The sequence below is a fragment of the Macaca mulatta genome, chromosome 9 (assembly GCF_049350105.2).
Source record: "Macaca mulatta isolate MMU2019108-1 chromosome 9, T2T-MMU8v2.0, whole genome shotgun sequence".
Lineage (NCBI taxonomy): Eukaryota > Metazoa > Chordata > Mammalia > Primates > Cercopithecidae > Macaca > Macaca mulatta.
In genome coordinates, this window is record NC_133414.1 from 104,453,570 (window position 1) to 104,471,160 (window position 17,591).

General features: G+C 43.2%; 1 protein-coding gene and 3 long non-coding RNA genes across 14 annotated transcripts in view; 1 reads left to right on the forward strand and 3 right to left on the reverse strand.

Moving 5' to 3' along the window:
- The window catches only part of IDE (insulin degrading enzyme), a 118,795-nt gene that overhangs the window by 34,842 nt on the left and 66,362 nt on the right, over positions 1-17,591 (reverse strand). For 9 of the 11 annotated variants that reach the window (XR_013397679.1, NM_001258074.1, XM_077945047.1 and 6 more), the window contains 2 exon segments: positions 3,313-3,415; positions 26-148 (listed from right to left, as the gene is read on the reverse strand). Coding sequence is in view for 8 of the 11 variants with exons in the window: in NM_001258074.1 (NP_001245003.1) it covers positions 26-148; positions 3,313-3,415 (226 nt within the window). In the remaining 3 variants the exon portion in view is untranslated. 11 annotated transcript variants of the gene reach the window in all.
- On the forward strand, positions 4,413-14,670 carry LOC144331177 (uncharacterized). Its single transcript, XR_013398138.1, has 3 exons — positions 4,413-4,500; positions 5,025-5,772; positions 14,560-14,670. It is a non-coding gene; the product is annotated as an uncharacterized LOC144331177 (long non-coding RNA).
- LOC144331182 (uncharacterized) lies at positions 4,982-14,375 on the reverse strand. The gene is made up of 3 exons (XR_013398143.1): positions 14,227-14,375; positions 11,097-11,780; positions 4,982-5,675 (listed from the first exon to the last, which is right to left on the reverse strand). It is a non-coding gene; the product is annotated as an uncharacterized LOC144331182 (long non-coding RNA).
- LOC144331181 (uncharacterized) lies at positions 15,095-17,272 on the reverse strand. Its single transcript, XR_013398142.1, has 2 exons — positions 16,654-17,272; positions 15,095-16,342 (listed from the first exon to the last, which is right to left on the reverse strand). It is a non-coding gene; the product is annotated as an uncharacterized LOC144331181 (long non-coding RNA).

The window sequence follows — 17,591 nt, forward strand, 5'->3', positions numbered from 1 at the left end:
AAAATCACTGATTCAAACACATTACCTTAATAAGAGCAGGGTATGGTGTCGCCTCTTTTTCTAATGGTAAAATCTCAAAATTCGTAGGAATAAATTCATTCTTTGTAGGAAGTTTAAATTTCCCATTCAGGTCAGCATTTTGCCATTTCTGGATGAGTAATGAAACACACAAATGCAGTAAGAGCCTGATTTAAGAGTTTAAAATAGTATCTCTGCTCAATATATGGGCAAGTATTAAGTGCACAGATGTCACACAGCATTGTTTTCCATCATATATAAAGGAGGTACTACCAAATCTATTGATCGGTTTTCATGAAATTTGAGTCGGTCTTTCTAGTACTAGTAAAGATTTTGTGCTCATATATCTATTCTTCCTCTCCACATCTCCAAAATGACCAGCTGAGGAACAATCTGAGACTATGGAACACAGAAAAGCTGACTGGTCCATATGCAGATCATGTTTATTCTAGCTCTTTAAATAATGGAGAATAATCTGCCCAGGAATATATTCCCACAACTGCTAGACAATAGGTCATTTATATAAGAGCCATACTTTCAGCTATACTATCCATGTATGGCCTGAAAGCCAGGCTAAAGGGGGTGTCTTTCACTTCAGTACTTCTCTTTTTTTTTTTCTTCCGGAGACAGAGTCTTGTTCTGTTGCCCAGGTTGGAGTGCAGTGGCATGATCTCAACTCACTGCAACCTCCGCCTCCTGTGTTCAAGCGATTCTCGTGCCTCAGCCTCCCAAGTAGCTGGGACTACAGGTGTGTGCCACCACACCCGATTAATTTTTATATTTTTAGTAGAGATGGGGTTTCACCATGTTGGCCAGGCTGGTCTTGAACTCCTGGCCTCAACTGATCCACCCACTTCAGCCTCCCAAAGTGCTGGGATTACAGGTGTAAGCCACCATGCCCAGCCTCACTTCAGTACTTCTTTTTTTCTTTTACAGACAGAATCTCACTCTGTTGCCCAGGCTGGAATGCAGTGGCGTGATCTTCACTCACTGCATCCTCCAACTCCCTGGGATTACAGGTGTGCACCACCACACCCAGCTAATTTCTGTATTTTATTAGAGACAGGGTTTCACTGTATTGCCCAGGCTGGTCTCAAACTCCTCATCTCAATCTGCCCACCTCAGCCTCCTAAAGTGCTAGGATTACAGACATGAGCCACCGCACTCAGCCTTCAGCACTTCTTAAGAACTGGCCCATACCTCTCCCAGATGATCATGTGAACTTTTAAGTGAACCAGTAGTTCAAGCATAAGGTTAAGAACAAAGTTGAGGCCAGATGCAGTGGTTCACGCCTGTAATACCAGCACTTGGGGAAGCCAAGATGTGTGGATCACAAAGTCAGGAGTTTGAGACCAGTCTGGCCAACATAGTGAAACCTCATCTCTATTAAAAATACAAAAAATCAGCCGAGTGTGGTGGTGTGCATCTGTAATCCCAGCTACTCAGGAGGCTGAGACAGGAGAATCACATGAACCTGGGAGGCAGAGGTTGCAGTGAGCCAAGATCGCGCCATTGCACTCCAGCCCGGGCAACAGTGCGAGACTCCGTCTAAAAAACAAAAAAAACACACACAGTTGAGATTTAGGTTGGGATTCACACAACCTGTAGGCTGGATCTGTTCCCTGTCCTAGTTCTAAAACCTAAGTGGGAGAGATCACAGGCCACTGATGGTTGAACCTAATTTATAAGGCTTTTCATCATTAAAAAAAAAAAAAAGCAACTGGCCAGGAGAAAAAAGCAACCAGCCTGGACAACAGAGCAATGCCCTGTCTATTAAAAAAAAAACAACAACAACAACAACAACCAATTGTCAATAATTATGATTTCTGGATTCAGTAATTTGATCTCTAGTTGGTGTGGCACAGCCTTGCAGATTTTACGGTTCTATCTTAGCTCCTGTGTTTGTGTCTTTCCGCACTGGGCAAGTTGGCCATATTTCCTAAGTGGTATCTTAGGTTTCCAGAACAGCTGAATAGTAGGGACTAGGAAACACTTAATAAGTAATTTCACTACTGAGTTCCCAGAGAGATGTGTTCTTAAAAAATTCCCAGCCAGCCATGGTGGCTCACGCCTGTAATCCCAGCACTTTGGGAGGCTGAGGTGGGAGGATCACAAGGTAAAGAGATTGAGACCATCTTAGCCAACACGGTAAAACCCTGTCTCTACTAAAAATACAAAAATTAGCTGGGCGTGGTGGCATGCGCCTATAGTCCCAGCTACTTGGGAGGCTGAGGTAGGAGACTCGCTTGAACCCGGGAGGCAGAGATTACAGTGAGCCGAGATTGTGCCACTGTACTTCAGCCTGGTGACAGAGCAAGACTCCATCTCAAAAAAAAAAAAAAAAAAAAAGCCCATTCAGGGCAGGTTTATTCTGGTCAGAATCTGGTGAACATGGGGATTCTTTCTTGTTTTAGGACTATTTCAGACCCAGCACTAATTCATGGAAGATCAGCTTTCCTCACAGTTTAGAGAGATGGACATTTTCACACACTGGGGGGCTTCAATGATCTCCTTCTGTATTATGAATATGTCAGAGAGCTGTGAAGTATCAGTGATGATTTTCTTTCTTAAACTAATTCCTTTTTTGTATGTCATTACACAGGTACATTTTTAAAATGTCCATTACTCGAGTTTAGCTAGAATCTAGTCAGTAAAGTTTTCTGGTCTTTTCCCAGGAATAATGGAGCCAATCTCAAAGGCACATAGCCAATGAGAATCAAAAGAGAAAGAAAGAAAAAGTACTAGATAAGTAGGTAACATTCACAAGCAAAATCCTGACTACTGATGAATGGGACAAAATATTGTCTTAACATACCTGTTCTGAAAATCATAATTCCCCTATGTTGACAAAAAGAACGGTGCTATAACATGAGGCATAAAACATAGCATCTCCTGAAGTGAACATGGTATGAATCCTAGAGCCTCCTTCTCAGCCTGTGTTCACAGCAAGACTGTGAGCTCCTTGGGGCCCTTGCATTGGTCTCTCATGCTTCCTACTTCCATCTCTTCTTGCCTTTCTGCTGCCTGTGCCTGTGTACCCTGCACTTCAGTTACCTTTTATGGCATGAGGCACAACCCTGGTGGTTTGATAGACACATGAGAAAGTGGCTAGAGTATCATGTCTTCATGAAAAGGCTAAACTCCAGCTCCTTATCTACTTATTGATTTCTCTTAGGATGGTACAGACAACACTAGGTCATCAGTCTTCCACACTCTGCGGTCTTAGTTGGTGGATCTAGGAAGCAATGTCCTTCTGATTCCTCACAGGCTTATTCACAGATGAGCTAACCCTACCTTGATGACTTCATCTGGTATAGCTTCTTGTTTGTACTGGGTTCCATACCACTCTTCTGTGCGATCAGTTTTTCCTTCAAAAGATTTAGAAACTACTGCAACCCTAGAGATAGAAAAAACAAACAAAAAAACCCTGTAAACTCACACTGTATATATAAATTTAAAGAACCTGATTAAGGACAATATAAATAATATCCAAGAACGTGCTGGGCCTCTTAAGACCCAGCAAATCCTGTAAGGCTTAGTCCAAACAAGCAATATAAGAATAGAGGTTTCTGATCATAGTCCCTGTTATCCTTTAGTTATAGTCCATTATTTTCAGTGTGAAAAACTGCTCACAGGAGAGATTCCTCTAGGTTGCTACTGACTAAAATTTAAAAAGAAGAGTAGCTGGGGGAAAAAATATAACAAGGTCAGTTAAAAAACAGTCCTTAAAAAAAGCAAAGAAATTGTGGATGTGGTGGCTCATGCCTGAAATCCCAGCACTTTAGGAGGCTGAGGCAGGAAGATCGCTTGAGCCCAGGAGTTCAAGAGCAACCTGGGCAAAATAGTGGGACCTGTCTCTACAAAACATTTTAATAATTAACCAGGTGGGGTGGCACGCACCTGTAGTCCCAACTTCTTGGGAATCTGAGGTGGGAGGATTGCTTGAGCCCAGGAGTTTGAGGCTGCAGTAGGCTAGAATCACACCACTGCACTCCTGCCTGGGTGACAAATCAAAACCTTTTCTCTTGGGAAAAAAAAAAAAGGCAAAAAAGTACTCCTTCCTAGGAATATCTCAGGTGCAGAATTAACAGGAATGATAACAGGAATGACTAACAAAACCTGTTGGCTCATCCAGATATTTTAAAAATGTGACACACATACCCAAGAAACTTTTATTATTGCTTGCTACATTTCTGCTCTATGTTTTTTTCCTGCCAGAGACTGGCATCAAATATATCTACTACAAATACACAGGCCTTCCTGCTACTAGGGGAGAAAGGGACAAGACCAAAAAATGTCTACTACGGTAACCTCTGCCTCCTGGGTTCAAGAATTCTCCTGTCTCAGCCTCCCAAGTAGCTGGGATTACAGGCGCCTGCCACCATGCCTGGTTAATTTTTTTTTTTTTTTTTTGAGTCGGAGTTTTGCTCTTGCCACCCAGGCTGGAGTGCAATGGTGTGATCTTAGCTCACTGCAACCTCCGCCTCCCGGGTTCAAGCAATTTTCCGGCCTCAGCCTCCCAAGTAGCTGGGATTACAGGTGCCCGCCACCATGCCCAGCTAATTTTTGTATTGTTAGTAGAGATGGGGTTTCACCATATTGGCCAGGCTGGTCTTGAACTCCTGACCTCAGGTGATCCGCCTGCCTCAGCCTCCCAAAGTAATGGGATTACAGGTGTGAGCCAGCCTAAAAGCTTTTTTTGATGCGACAGTAGAAACAGCCCAGAAGAGAAGTCAGACGGAAAAAAGTGTTCAAGGACAGGCATGGTGGCTCACGCCTGTAATCCCAGCATTTTCAGAGGCCAAGGCAGGCGGATCACGAGGTCAGGAGATGAGACCATCCTGGCTAACATGGTGAAATCCCATCTCTGCTAAAAATACAAAAAATTAGCCAGGCGTGGTGGTGGGCGCCTGTAGTCCCAGCTACTTGGGAGGCTGAGGCAGGAGAATGGCGGGAACCCGGGAGGCGGAGCTTGCAGTGAGCCGAAACTGCCCACTACACTCCAGCCTGGGCGACAGTGAGACTGTCTCAAGCAAAAAAAGAAAAGAAAAAAAAAAGTGTTCAAGGAGGGAAGGCAGAGATAAAATGATGTCAAAAGATAAGTGAACAAAAAATGACAAGACTAGAGGAGCAAAAGAAGTTCAGAACCAGTGGAACTCTAAGCCATCCCTGTAAAGCACTATCAGGGACACTCTGCCTCTACCGCCTTTTAATCACTGAAGTTGGAATCATTACACCCCCACCAGTGGACTCAACCACAGGCTGGGACCAGTCCTATTTTGAATCTTATGGGTCAAGGAATTCTAGCCAATTAGCTTGGGCAACTTGGTGTAAAGTCAGTCCTGCTATTGGTTCCACTTCTCCCTTAAGTCCCAATTCCCAATTCAAATAACTAGGTCCATATCTGTTCCTGCTTGTTCTCACCTATCCCCCTAGAGGTTTGATTCTAGCCTCTGAATGTTGGCCTCACAGCTGAAAGCCTAGTACTTGCAATCGAAACTCCCCTCTGATGATACTCATCCATTTTGAGAATCCCAGTCTCTGTTCCAAATACCTGCCCCTTGTAGAACCTCCCCAACTTCAACGCTAGTAGTGTGAACTACCATCTATTTTTTTTGTTTGTTTGTTTGAGACGGAGTCTCACTCTGTCACCCGGGCTGGAGTGCAGTGGCCGGATCTCAGCTCACTGCAAGCTCCGCCTCCCAGGTTTACGCCATTCTCCTGCCTCAGCCTCCCGAGTAGCTGGGACTACAGGCACCTGCCACCTTGCCCGGCTAGTTTTTTTTTTTTTTGTATTTTTTAGTAGAGACAGGGTTTCACCGTGTTAGCCAGGATGGTCTCGATCTCCTGACCTCGTGATCCGCCCGTCTCGGCCTCCCAAAGTGCTGGGATTACAGGCTTGAGCCACCGCGCCAGGCCCCATCTATTTTTCATACATTCTAGATAAAATACTCTACCTGGCTGACTGGACTTGGTCTTGTTATCTGCTTTTTGGTAGATATCCTAAAGCAAGCTGACTCACCTGTCAGTATGACTGACTAATCCTCCAGCTGTAGGTGTTTCTGATCTGGCCTATCTGCCACTAACCACTACCAGTTCTAGAAAACATGCTAAATAAGAAATATGTTCCACAGAAAGATACAGAGGAATCATACGGTTTGACAGATCAAAGAGTTCTATTATTGCATCCAGAAGGAAGTGATGCATGTTGGTAGTTCAAGAATCCCTTTTGAGTTGTATGTGTAGAGTTCACAGAAATCATATAGCTGTATGAAGAGTGTATGGTATCTCTTAAGGGCATTCAACACATGATAGAGCCTATGCAGACTCAGGCCTAGGAGCTCGGGCTTGTTGATTTCTCAGAGAATGAATGGATTGATTCTCAAGGAGACTTTTAAAAAACACATTAAGTAGAAGAATCTGGCAGATGGTCTTCTCATCTACTCTTCCATGAAACACTTGATTTCTTTTTTTTTTAGAGACAGGGTCTCACTCTGACACCCAGGCTGGAGTGGACTTGCCCTCTGAAACAAGAAAACCTTAAACTCAGTTCTGAGAAAGTAAACAAGCTGCCAAGCCAGATGCTCTGGAGGATGACTATCTGACACAGAAAGCAGACACTGAAGGCTGTGCAGTAATGCTCAGGTTAAAAAAAGGAGGGGAAAAAGGCAGACCCATCAAGTACAGTCTTTAGGGATTTGGATAGCTATATACCAAAGTGAGGTGTACGGGTAACATGTGAAATGTTATAAGGAAATAGACAAGCACAGTTCCTCAGACTAGGCACAGATCAAATACCAGACTAACAAAAAGAGATACTTTCAGACCAACAGTTAGTATATCATTAAGGAATTCAAGATTGAAATATACAATGAAAGGGAATGTATGATGTAATAAATAGAGACAGGGAAGAAAATAATGGTAGAGACAGAGTATACACACATCAAACCCATATAGACACCTATGAACCAGAGTGTGAAAGTACAGGGAAGAGCACTTGAATTAGGAGAAAAACAATAATTGAAGTACAGATACCTATGGTATACACAACCGCAGACAGTTGAGAAAAACTAGTACAAATATTGGAGTACTTTAGACCATCTGCTGAAAATCTAATTATACGAAAAATAGGGTTTCTTTTTTTTGAGACGGGATCTCGTACAGTGGTGTGATCATACCTCACTGCAGCCTTGAACTCCTGGGCTCAGGTGATCCTCCTGCCTCAGTCTCTCAAGTAGCTGGGACTATAGGCATATACCACCATATCCAGCTAATTTTTTTTTTTTTTTTTTTTTTGGTAGAAATGAGGTCTCACCATGTTGCCCAGACTGGTCTCAAACTCCTGAGCTCAAACAATCCTCCCGCCTTGGCCTCCCAGAGTGCTAGGGTTACAGGTGTGAGCCACCATGCCCAGCCCAGTTTTTTTTTTAATGTGGCTAGAGTGTGGGGGAAGAAAAGGCTGCCAATATGGTAATGATGTGATCCTTAGAAATGAGAAAACAGGCCAGGCACGGTGGCTCAAGTCTGTAATCCCAACACTTTGGGAGGCCAAGGCTGGTGGGTCACTTGAGCCCAGGAGTTCAAGGCAAGCCTGGGCAATATAGTGAGACTCTGTCTCTAATTAAAGAAAAAGAAAGAAATTTAAAAATGAAACATGAGAAAACACAACCTTTTCATACTAAAACTTACAACAGCAAGAAAAGGAAGCAGTGGGCTAGAATGAATGCTGTTGACTTCAAGTACATTTAAAAATGTTTGGAGGGAATGCAGCTGTCGAAGCTGGATGGAACTCACCTGGAAACAAAAGGTCTCCTGACTACAGACATTAAAAGGCAATATGGTTCCCAAATAATAAATTCTCTTGAGATTTTTACAAATGATCCCTGACAAAGAAAAGGGAAAAGATATCCAAAGAATGAGAAGAGGCTTCATAGGTAATTGTGATTAATTCAAACAGAATTAGTGGAAAGGGCACAGACCTGGCAATAAGAAACTGGGATTCTGGCAGATACTCTGAATCACTTTCTTTGAAATCTTGCCAAAATTACAGATCTAAGTTAGGCACAAGCCATTTAGCCTCTCTAAACCTCAGTATCATTAATTTTTAACTTTTTTTTTTTTTTTGAGACGGAGTCTCATTCTGTTGCCCAGGCTGGAGTACAGTGGCGTGATCTTGGCTCACCACAACCTCCGCCTCCTGGGTTCAAGCATTCTCCTGCTTCAGCCTCCTGAGTAGCTGAGACTACAGGCACATACCACCATGCCTGGCTAATTTTTGTATTTTTAGCAGAGACAGGGTTTCACTATGTTAGCCAGGCTAGTCTCAAACTCCTGACCTCATGATCTGCCCACCTCGGCCTCCCAAAGTGCTGGGATTAGAGGCATGAGCCACTGCGCCCGGCCTTTTGTATTTTTAATAGAGACGGGGTTTCGCCATGTTGGCCAGGCTGGTCTTGAACTGGTGATCCACCCACCTTGGCCTCCTAAAGTGCTGGCGTGAGCCACCACACCCGGCCTCATTAATTTTTAAATAAGGATTCAAATTAGATGAACTCTCTCCTTCCACTAGTAAAATTCTATACTATCATGATATCAAATTAGATTTTTAAAGGATACACAGAGAAGACAGAAGGTTGGAAAAAAAATATCTATTGATGAGACTCAAAAATCATACTTAAATAGTGATGAGGCTCATGAAAAATGCTAAAAACCATTTTTTTTAAAGTGTGTGTGTGTTGTTTTTTTTTTTTTTTGGGAGAAAGAGTCTCGCTCTATCCCCCAGACTGGAGTGCAGTGGCATGATCTTGGCTCACTGCAACCTCCACCCCCTGGGTTCAAGTGATTTCCATGCCTCAGCCTTCTGAGTAGCTGGGATTACAGGTGCCTGCCACCATGCCCGACTAATTTTTGTATTTTTTTTTTTCTTTTTTTTTTGAGACGGAGTCTCGCTCTGTTGCCCAGGCTGGAGTGCAGTGGCCGGATCTCAGCTCACTGCAAGCTCCGCTTCCCGGGTCTACGCCATTCTCCTGCCTCAGCCTCCCCAGTAGCTGGGACTACAGGCGCCCGCCACCTCGCCCGGCTAGCTTTTTGTATTTTGTTAGTAGAGACAGGGTTTCACCGTGTTAGCCAGGCTAGTCTCGATCTCCTGACCTCGTGATCCGCCCGTCTCGGCCTCCCAAAGTGCTGGGATTACAGGCTTGAGCCACCGTGCCTGGCCTAATTTTTGTATTTTTAGTAGAGATGGGGTTTCACCATGTTGGTCAGGCTGGTCTCAAACACCCAAACTCAGGTAATCCACCTGCCTCAGCCTCCCAAAGTGCTGGGATTACAGGCGTGAGCCACCACGCCTGGACTAAAGTGTTTCTTAAAGTAAGAAAAAAGTCAAGAAAGATAAGGCTTAAAGTTGAGAAAATTCAGTCAACTTTTGAGTTCTTACCAGGTCAAATTCTGGGAAAGACAAAATACAGTTCCTATTTAGAAGAAACTCATAATTTAATAGGACACATGACCTATAGCAAAATGTAATCAGTTAATCTCATGTTAATAGATGGCAGGACTACTCCCCTCTCTTATTTACCTTGTCTTTGAAAGAAACATGGGTCTTTTAACTGTAAAGGTGGACCAAACACAGAAAAAAGGAGTTGAAGATAGGTGAATGAGCCAAGTATGAAATCACTTCTCTGGCCAGGTGTGGTGGCTCACGCCTGTAATCTCAACAATTTGGGAGGCCGAGGCCGGTGGATCACTTGAGTTCAGGAGTTCAAGACCAGTCTGGCCAATATGGTAAAACCCCATCTCCACTAAAAATACAAAAATTAGCTGGGTGTCGTAGTGGGTGCCTGTAATGCCAGCTACTCGGGAGGCTGAGGCAGGAGAATCCTTTGAACCCAGGAGGAAGAGGTTGCAGTGAGCCAAGACTGTGCCACTGCACTCCAGCCTGGGCAACACGGCAAGACTCTGTCTCAAAAAAAATGAAAATTAAAAAAGAGAAATCACATCTCCAAATACAGATGAGTCACAATTTCTAATGCTTATGCCACTACCAAATCCTAACAGAATCATTGTCCATCATCTTTTAGAAATGCTGGAGAACACGAGATGAGGCAGAAAACTGGAGATGGAGATGGGCAAATGCTGTAACTTTCAAAAAGAAAAAAGGAGTGAAGTCTGAACACCAGAAGCCAGTAAATTAGGCATTGATCCCTGACAATATTCTACAGTTAACTGTCAGACTGCCAAACATTTAGACAAGAAGTCCGTTGTTACCACTAGGACTTTCATGGATTAATCAAGAATAACTTCTCCCAAATAAATGGAATTATTTATGACTAAAGGAAGGCACATGACAAAGACTCTATAGCTGTTTTTGTAGATTTAATATGGAAAAACAGGCACCAAATGATAGGATCAGGGGAGCTGGGTGACAATGATCATAGAGTAATAATAGGTAAACACCTTTGAACAAGTCATCAAGTCTCAAAATTCAAAATAATTTTCTAACAATTAGGACTGGCAAAAATGAAACTGGCTACCTTAATATTATGAGTTTCCCATCCTTGGAAGAAGTTAAACTGAAGCTGGTAACTACTTAGCTGGGATACTACAGAACAGATACACAGTACCATACTGTACCATTTTACATAAGGGACTTGAGCACCTTGGATTTTGATATCCATGGGAGTCTTGGAACCAATCTCCTGCAGATATGGAGGGCCAAGTGTATACCTAACAGGAGTTGGATTAAATGGCTGCAAGCTCCGCCTCCCGGGTTTACGCCATTCTCCTGCCTCAGCCTCCCGAGTAGCTGGGACTACAGGCGCCCGCCACCTCGCCCGGCTAGTTTTTTGTATTTTTTAGTAGAGACGGGGTTTCACTGTGTTAGCCAGGATGGTCTCGATCTCCTGACCTCGTGATCCGCCCGTCTCGGCCTCCCAAAGTGCTGGGATTACAGGCTTGAGCCACCGCGCCCGGCCTGGTTCCTTTTATTCTTAAGAGTGTCCTGTTTATTTCCCTACCTGGTTGCAATGTTAAACTTGTCTCAGTGGGTATTAAAGAAGGTAATCTTACCCTTGAGCCACCCTAGTCTGGCCTGGCAGTTGGCAGTATTATCCCAGGTTGTTTTGCACCATGTATCACTGACCTACTGCAGTTACAATTGTAACAGTCACAGAGACCAATCCTGTAGAGGAAAAGTGCTTTCTCTTTAAATGTGAGAGTAAAAAGAGGTATTTAACTCTAATTGCATAAGGTATCACATTTAGAAATATGCAATTTCAAAAGTAAAACATATGCTCCAGCAAATGCACTCCTACAAAGTGTTGCTGGGTCAATTACTGGCTCTAGAGCAGCAAGAATTAGAATTTAAATCATGGTTTTTTCTTACCAAAAAAAAAAAAAAGCACAACCTTATTATATGGTATACCTTTAATATAGCATTAGCTTGTGTTTGTACAATACTTTTTGACTTTGCTAAAACATTTTACATCATATAAAGCACTATCCCCATTTTGCAGATGAACAGGGTTCAAGGAAATTAAATGAGAGCCAGTATTCATGACATTATATAAAGTTAACTTTTCACAAGTCCCCCTTTCAGGACTGTCAACTCTGAGGTTTCACATAAGTGATTCAATAAACGTTGAAGGAAAAAAATTATGTATCCAAGATCTCATGACTAGTAGTAGGTGACAAAACCACACAAAACTAGTAACTGGAAGGAATCTTAAAGATTGTTTAGTGAGGCTGGGTATGGTGGCTCATGCCTATAATCCCAGCACTTTGGGAGGACAGGGCGGGTGGATCACTTGAGGTCAGGAGTTTGAGTCCAGCCTGGCCAACGTGGTGAAATCTTGTCTCTACTAAAAAAAAAAATAAAAAAAAAAAATACAGGCTGGGCATGGTGGCTCACACCTGCAATCCCAGCACTTTGGGAGGCTGAGGCAGGTGGATCGCCTGAGGTCAGGAGTTCAAGACCAGCCTGGCCAACACAGCAAAATCCCATCTCTACTAAAAATACAAAAAGTTAGCTGGGCGTGGTGGCAGGAGCCTGTAATCCCAGCTACTTGGGAGGCTGAGGCAGGAGAACTGTCTGAACCCGGGAGGCGGAGGTGCAGTGAGCCGAGATCGCGCCATTGTACTCCAGCCTAGGCAACAAGAGCGAAACTCCATCTCAAAAAACAAAAAACAAAAATTAGTCAGGCATGGTGACGGGTGCGTGTTATCCCAGCTACTGGGAGGCTGAGGCAAGATAATTGCTTGAACCTGGAAAACAGATTGTCTAATAAGTTCTATTAGTAAATCTACAGCTCTTCCTCCTCATGGTGGTAAGAGGTTTTATTTGTAGAAGGTATATATGATAAAATTCAACCAGATTTAGGTTGATTTTTTTCCCCCCGGAATATATAAGTACACTGAGGAAAATACAAATATTTAAACTGTTTTACTTGCCTAAATGAGGCAAGTAAATTAAAATTAGTGTGGCAAGTAAAGTAAAAATTAGTGTGTGTTCTGGGTATTTTTCTTCCATGTATTTCAATCATGTAAGTAAATGCATATATCACTTAATGAGCAGTTTTTAATATTGATGATGTCCATTTTATCAGTGTGTATGTGTTTTTTTTTTGGAGATGGAGTTTCACTCTTTTGCCCAGGGTGGAGTAAAGTGGCGTGATCTTGGCTCACTGCAACCTCTGGCCCCCAGGTTCAAGCGATTCTCCTGCCTCAGCCTCCCAAGTAGCTGGGATTACGGTAGAGACGGGGTTTCGCCATGTTGGCCAGGCTGGTCTTGAACTCCTGACCTCAGGTGATCCACCCACTTCAGTCTCCCAAAGTGCTAGGATTATAGGCATGAGCCACCACGCCCAGCCTTCTTTAAGGCAGGGTCTCACTCTGTTGCCCAGGCTGGAGTGCAGTGGCATGATCACGGCTCACTGCAACCTCCACCTCCTGGGCTCAAGCAATCCTCCCACCTCAGCCTCCTGAGTAGCTGGGACTACAGGCATGTACCACCACACCCTGCTAATTTGCATATTTTTTTTAGAGATGGGGTTTCATCATGTTGCCCAGGCTGGTCTCAAATTCCTGCGCTCAAGCAATCCTCCCTCTATGCTTGCAAAATGCTGGCATTACAGGCGTGAACCACTGTGCACGGCCAATGTGTTTTTGTCAGTGGTTACTGCTTTTCATGTTCTATCCAAGAAATCTTTGCCTATCTCAAGGTTTTGAAGATATTTTCCTATTTTTTCTGGAAGTTTTATAGATTTAGTGCTTATATTTAGGTCTATGATCTATCTCAAATTTTATAAATAGTATGAGGTAAAGGTCAAGTTTCATCATTTTTCATATAGATATGCAGCTGGTAGAACAGCACCATTTGTTGAAAAGATTTTCCATTCTCAATTATGTTGATGCTCTTGTCAAAAATAAAATCAACTGACTGGCCAAGTACAGTGGCTCATGCCCTCATGCCTGTAATCCCAGCAGTTTGGGAGGCCGAGGTGGGCGGATCACCTGAGGTCATGAGTTTGAGACCAGCCTGACCAACATGGAGAAACCCCATTTCTACTGAAAATACAAAAATTAGCCAGGCGTGGTGGCATACACCTGTAATCTCAGCTACTCGGGAGGCTGAGGCAAGAGAATCGCTTGAACCTGGGAGGCAGAGGTTGCAGTGAGCTGAGATCGCACCACTGCACTCTAGCCTGGGCGAGAGTGAGACCCTATCTCAGAAAAAAATTTAAAAAATTAAAAAAATAAAAAAGGCCAGGTGCAGTGGCACATGCCTGTAATCCTAGCACTTTGGGAAGCTGAGGTGGGAGGATCATTTGAGCTCAGGAGTTCGAGACTAATCTGGGCAACATAGTGAGACTCTTGCTCTACAAAAAAATTTAAAAATTAGCTGGGCATTGGTGGCATATGCCTGTAATCCCAGCTACTTGGGAGGCTCAGGCATGAGAATTGCTTGAACCCAGGAGGAGGAGGTTGCAGTGAGCCAAGATCACGCCAGTGCACTCCAGCCTGGGCAACAGAGCAAGACTGTATTAAACAAACAAACAAAAAAGCCGGGTGCGTTGGCTCATGTCTATAATCCCAGCACTTTGGGAGGCCAAGGCAGGCAGATCACCAGGTCAAGAGATCAAGACCATCCTGGCCAACATGGTGAAACCTGTCTCTACTAAAAATACAAAAATTGGCTGGGCATGGTGGCACGCGCCTGTAGTTACAGCTACTAGGGAGTGCAGGAGAATCGCTTGATCCCAGGATGCAGAGGTTGCAGTGAGCCGAGACTGTGCCATTGCATTCCAGCCTGGCAACACAGCGAGACTCCGTTTAAAAAAAAAAAAGAAAAAAGAAAAAAGGCCCGGAACGGTGGCTCATGCCTGTAATCCCAGCACTTTAGGAGGCTGAGGTGGGCGGATCACCTGAGGTCAGGAGTTCGAGACCAGCCTGGTCAACATGGTGAAATCCTGTCTCTACTAAAATAAATTAGCCAGGTGTGGTGGCGGGTGTCTGTAATCCCACCTACTTAGGAGGTTGAGGCAGGAGAATTGCTTGAACCTGGGAGGCGGGGTTGCAGTAAGCCGAGATCGCACCATTGCACTCCAGCCTGGGTGATAAAAGTGAAACTCTATCTCAAAAAAAAAAAATTAAACAGGTATAGTGGCTTGCACCCATAGTCCCAGCTACTCAGGAAGCTGATGCAGGAAGATCACTTAAACCCAAGAGGTCAAGGCTGCAGTGAGCTATGATCCCGCCACTAGAGTCCAGCCTTGGTGACAATGCAAGACCCTGTCTCTAAATAAATAAATCAAAAGAAGAAAAACAGCCTACCAGGATTTGGGTTATGATTACACTGAGTCTATGAATCAGATTGGAGAGAACTAACATATTAATAAGTCTCCTAATGTATGAATATAGTATGCTTCTTCATTTATTTAAGTCTTTTTTCATTTTTCTTGGCTACTGTTTGCTCTCTTCTACTGTTTTTAGTTTTTTATGTAGAAGTCTTGCTTATCTTTGGTTAAACTCATTCCTAGTAATATTATGCTTTTGTTGCTATTGTAAATAGTTCTTTTAATTTTCTATTTTTTTGTTGCTATATATAGATATGCAATTGATTTTTGTATATTGACCTTGCAACCTGTGACTGTGCTGAATTCACTTATTATTTCTAGATTTTTGCAGGCGAAAGTAGATACCTTAGGATTTCCTACATACACAACCCTGTGTATCAGTGTATATATCACTTTAAACCATTTAAATTATGTGAACTATATCTCGCCATCCCCCACTAGACTATGTCAGGCATGAATAACTTAACATATTAGCTTATACAAATATTTAATCTACAACTTTATCTGTTGTTCATTGAATGGAAAACGAAAGATTTCTTCATTTTTCAATTCCTCAGTAAATTATCTAGAGTTGAAAAAGAGCATTTGCTGTTAAAGGCAGAATGATCAACTAACCAATCTCTAGTGAATTCATAGCTGTCGGTAACTTCTTCTAGTTTTTTAGTATGATTTTCTGTATCATAATCAATTTTTGAGTAATTAAGGATTAGGCAATGAATGGGAACTTAACATATTGGCAAGAAACTGCATAGGAAACATTGTAACCTACTGCGTACCTCAAACCGGAAATTTAATTTCTAAATAATTTCACATTATTTTCATTGAAAAAGATTTCTAAATTTTGACACTTAATATATTTTTTAAACCTCAAAACCATGGTATCTTATTCCAATTTAAAAATTCTAGGCTCAGTAAGAAAAAGAAAAGAAAATTATAGGCTGCGCATGTGGCTCACGGCTGTAATCCCAGCACTTTGGGGGGCTAAACTGGATTGCTTGAGGCCAGGAGTTTGAGATCCACCTGGGCAATACAGTGAGACCCTATCTCTATAAAAAATTGTTCTTGAAGCTAATTATTTGTACTCACCCAAACACTGTATCATAATATAAAAAATCACTAAAACTTTTTAAAATAGAGATGGGGTCTTACTATGCTACTCAGGCTGGTCTTAAACTCCTAGGCTTAAGTGATCCTCCTGCCTTGGCTTCCCAAAAAAATAGAATATTTAGCTGAATCCTAGCATGAGGTCAGGTAAAATCTGGCTAATAGTATTTCCTAGAAGAAAATCCCCCGACTCCACCAACCACCTAGGAGTCACAATAGATAGGCCAAGCCCACCTGAACATTAGAGGACATTAATTATTGTTCTCAACCTAAACAGTATGGTGCAAGTCATATATATGCAATTATAGCTAATGAATCTTTGATAATATGTCTGGAAAAGTTAAAACAATGGTAACTAGGAAAAGACTCTGGGCCAGGCGCGGTGGCTCAAGCCTGTAATCCCAGCACTTTGGGAGGCCGAGATGGGCGGATCACGAGGTCAGGAGATCGAGACCATCCTGGCTAACACGGTGAAACCCCGTCTCTACTAAGAAATACAAAAAATAGCCGGGCGAGGTGGCAGCGCCTGTAGTCCCAGCTACTCGGGAGGCTGAGGCAGGAGAATGGCGTAAACCCGGGAGGCGGAGCTTGCAGTGAGCTGAGATCCGGCCACTGCACTCCAGCCTGGGCGACCGCGTGAGACTCCGTCTCAAAAAAAAAAAAAAAAAAAAAAAAAGACTCTGACAGTACAGTTCTGTCAAAAGGATTTTTTTTTTTTTTTGAGATGGAGTTTCCCTCTTGTCTCCTAGGCTGGAGTGCAATGGCATGATATTGGCTCACAGCAACCTCCACTTCCCAGGTTCAAGCGGTTCTCCTGCCACAGCCTCCTGAGTAGCTGGGATTACAGACGCATGCCACCACACCTGGGGAATTTTGTATTTTTAGTAGAGACGGAATTTCTCCATGTTGGTCAGGCTGGTCTCGAACTCCCGACCTCAGGTGATCCGCCCACCATGGCCACCCAAAGTGCTGGGATTACAGGTGGGAGCCACCATGCCAAGCCCCAAAAGATTTTTTCTTCAAAAAGTTCTATCACATTGTTGATCTTATTCATAAAACAACTGTTCCAAAAAACTTATTTACTTTTTTTTTTTTTTTGGATACGGAGTCTCGCCCTGTCTCCCAGGCTGGAGTGAGTGGCGCGATCTCGGCTCACTGCAAGCTCCGCCTCCCGGGTTCCCGCCATTCTCCTGCCTCAGCCTCAGTAGCTGGGACCACAGGCGCCGCCACCACTCCTGGCTTATTTTGTTTTTGTGTTTTTAGTAGAGTCGGGGTTTCACCATGTCAGACAGGATGGTCTGGATCTCCTGACCTCGTGATCCGCCCGCCTCGGCCTCCCAAAGTGCTGGGGTTACAGGCGTGAGCCACCGCGCCCGGCCAAAACTTATTTACTTAATCACCAAATTCCCAGTAGAATTTCAAAAATACTTCCCTAACAGAGGAGAAAAATTAAAAATGTAAAACGTATCATTCAATTATATTCCATCATTTGACTTTAGAAAACATATATGAAATTCAGTTTTAAGGGAGGAATATCATGTGGTGGCTCACAGGCACTTTAGGGACTACTTTCCTCTAGCAAGAATATCTCTGCTGCTGTAAGAGTTTGGACTTTTG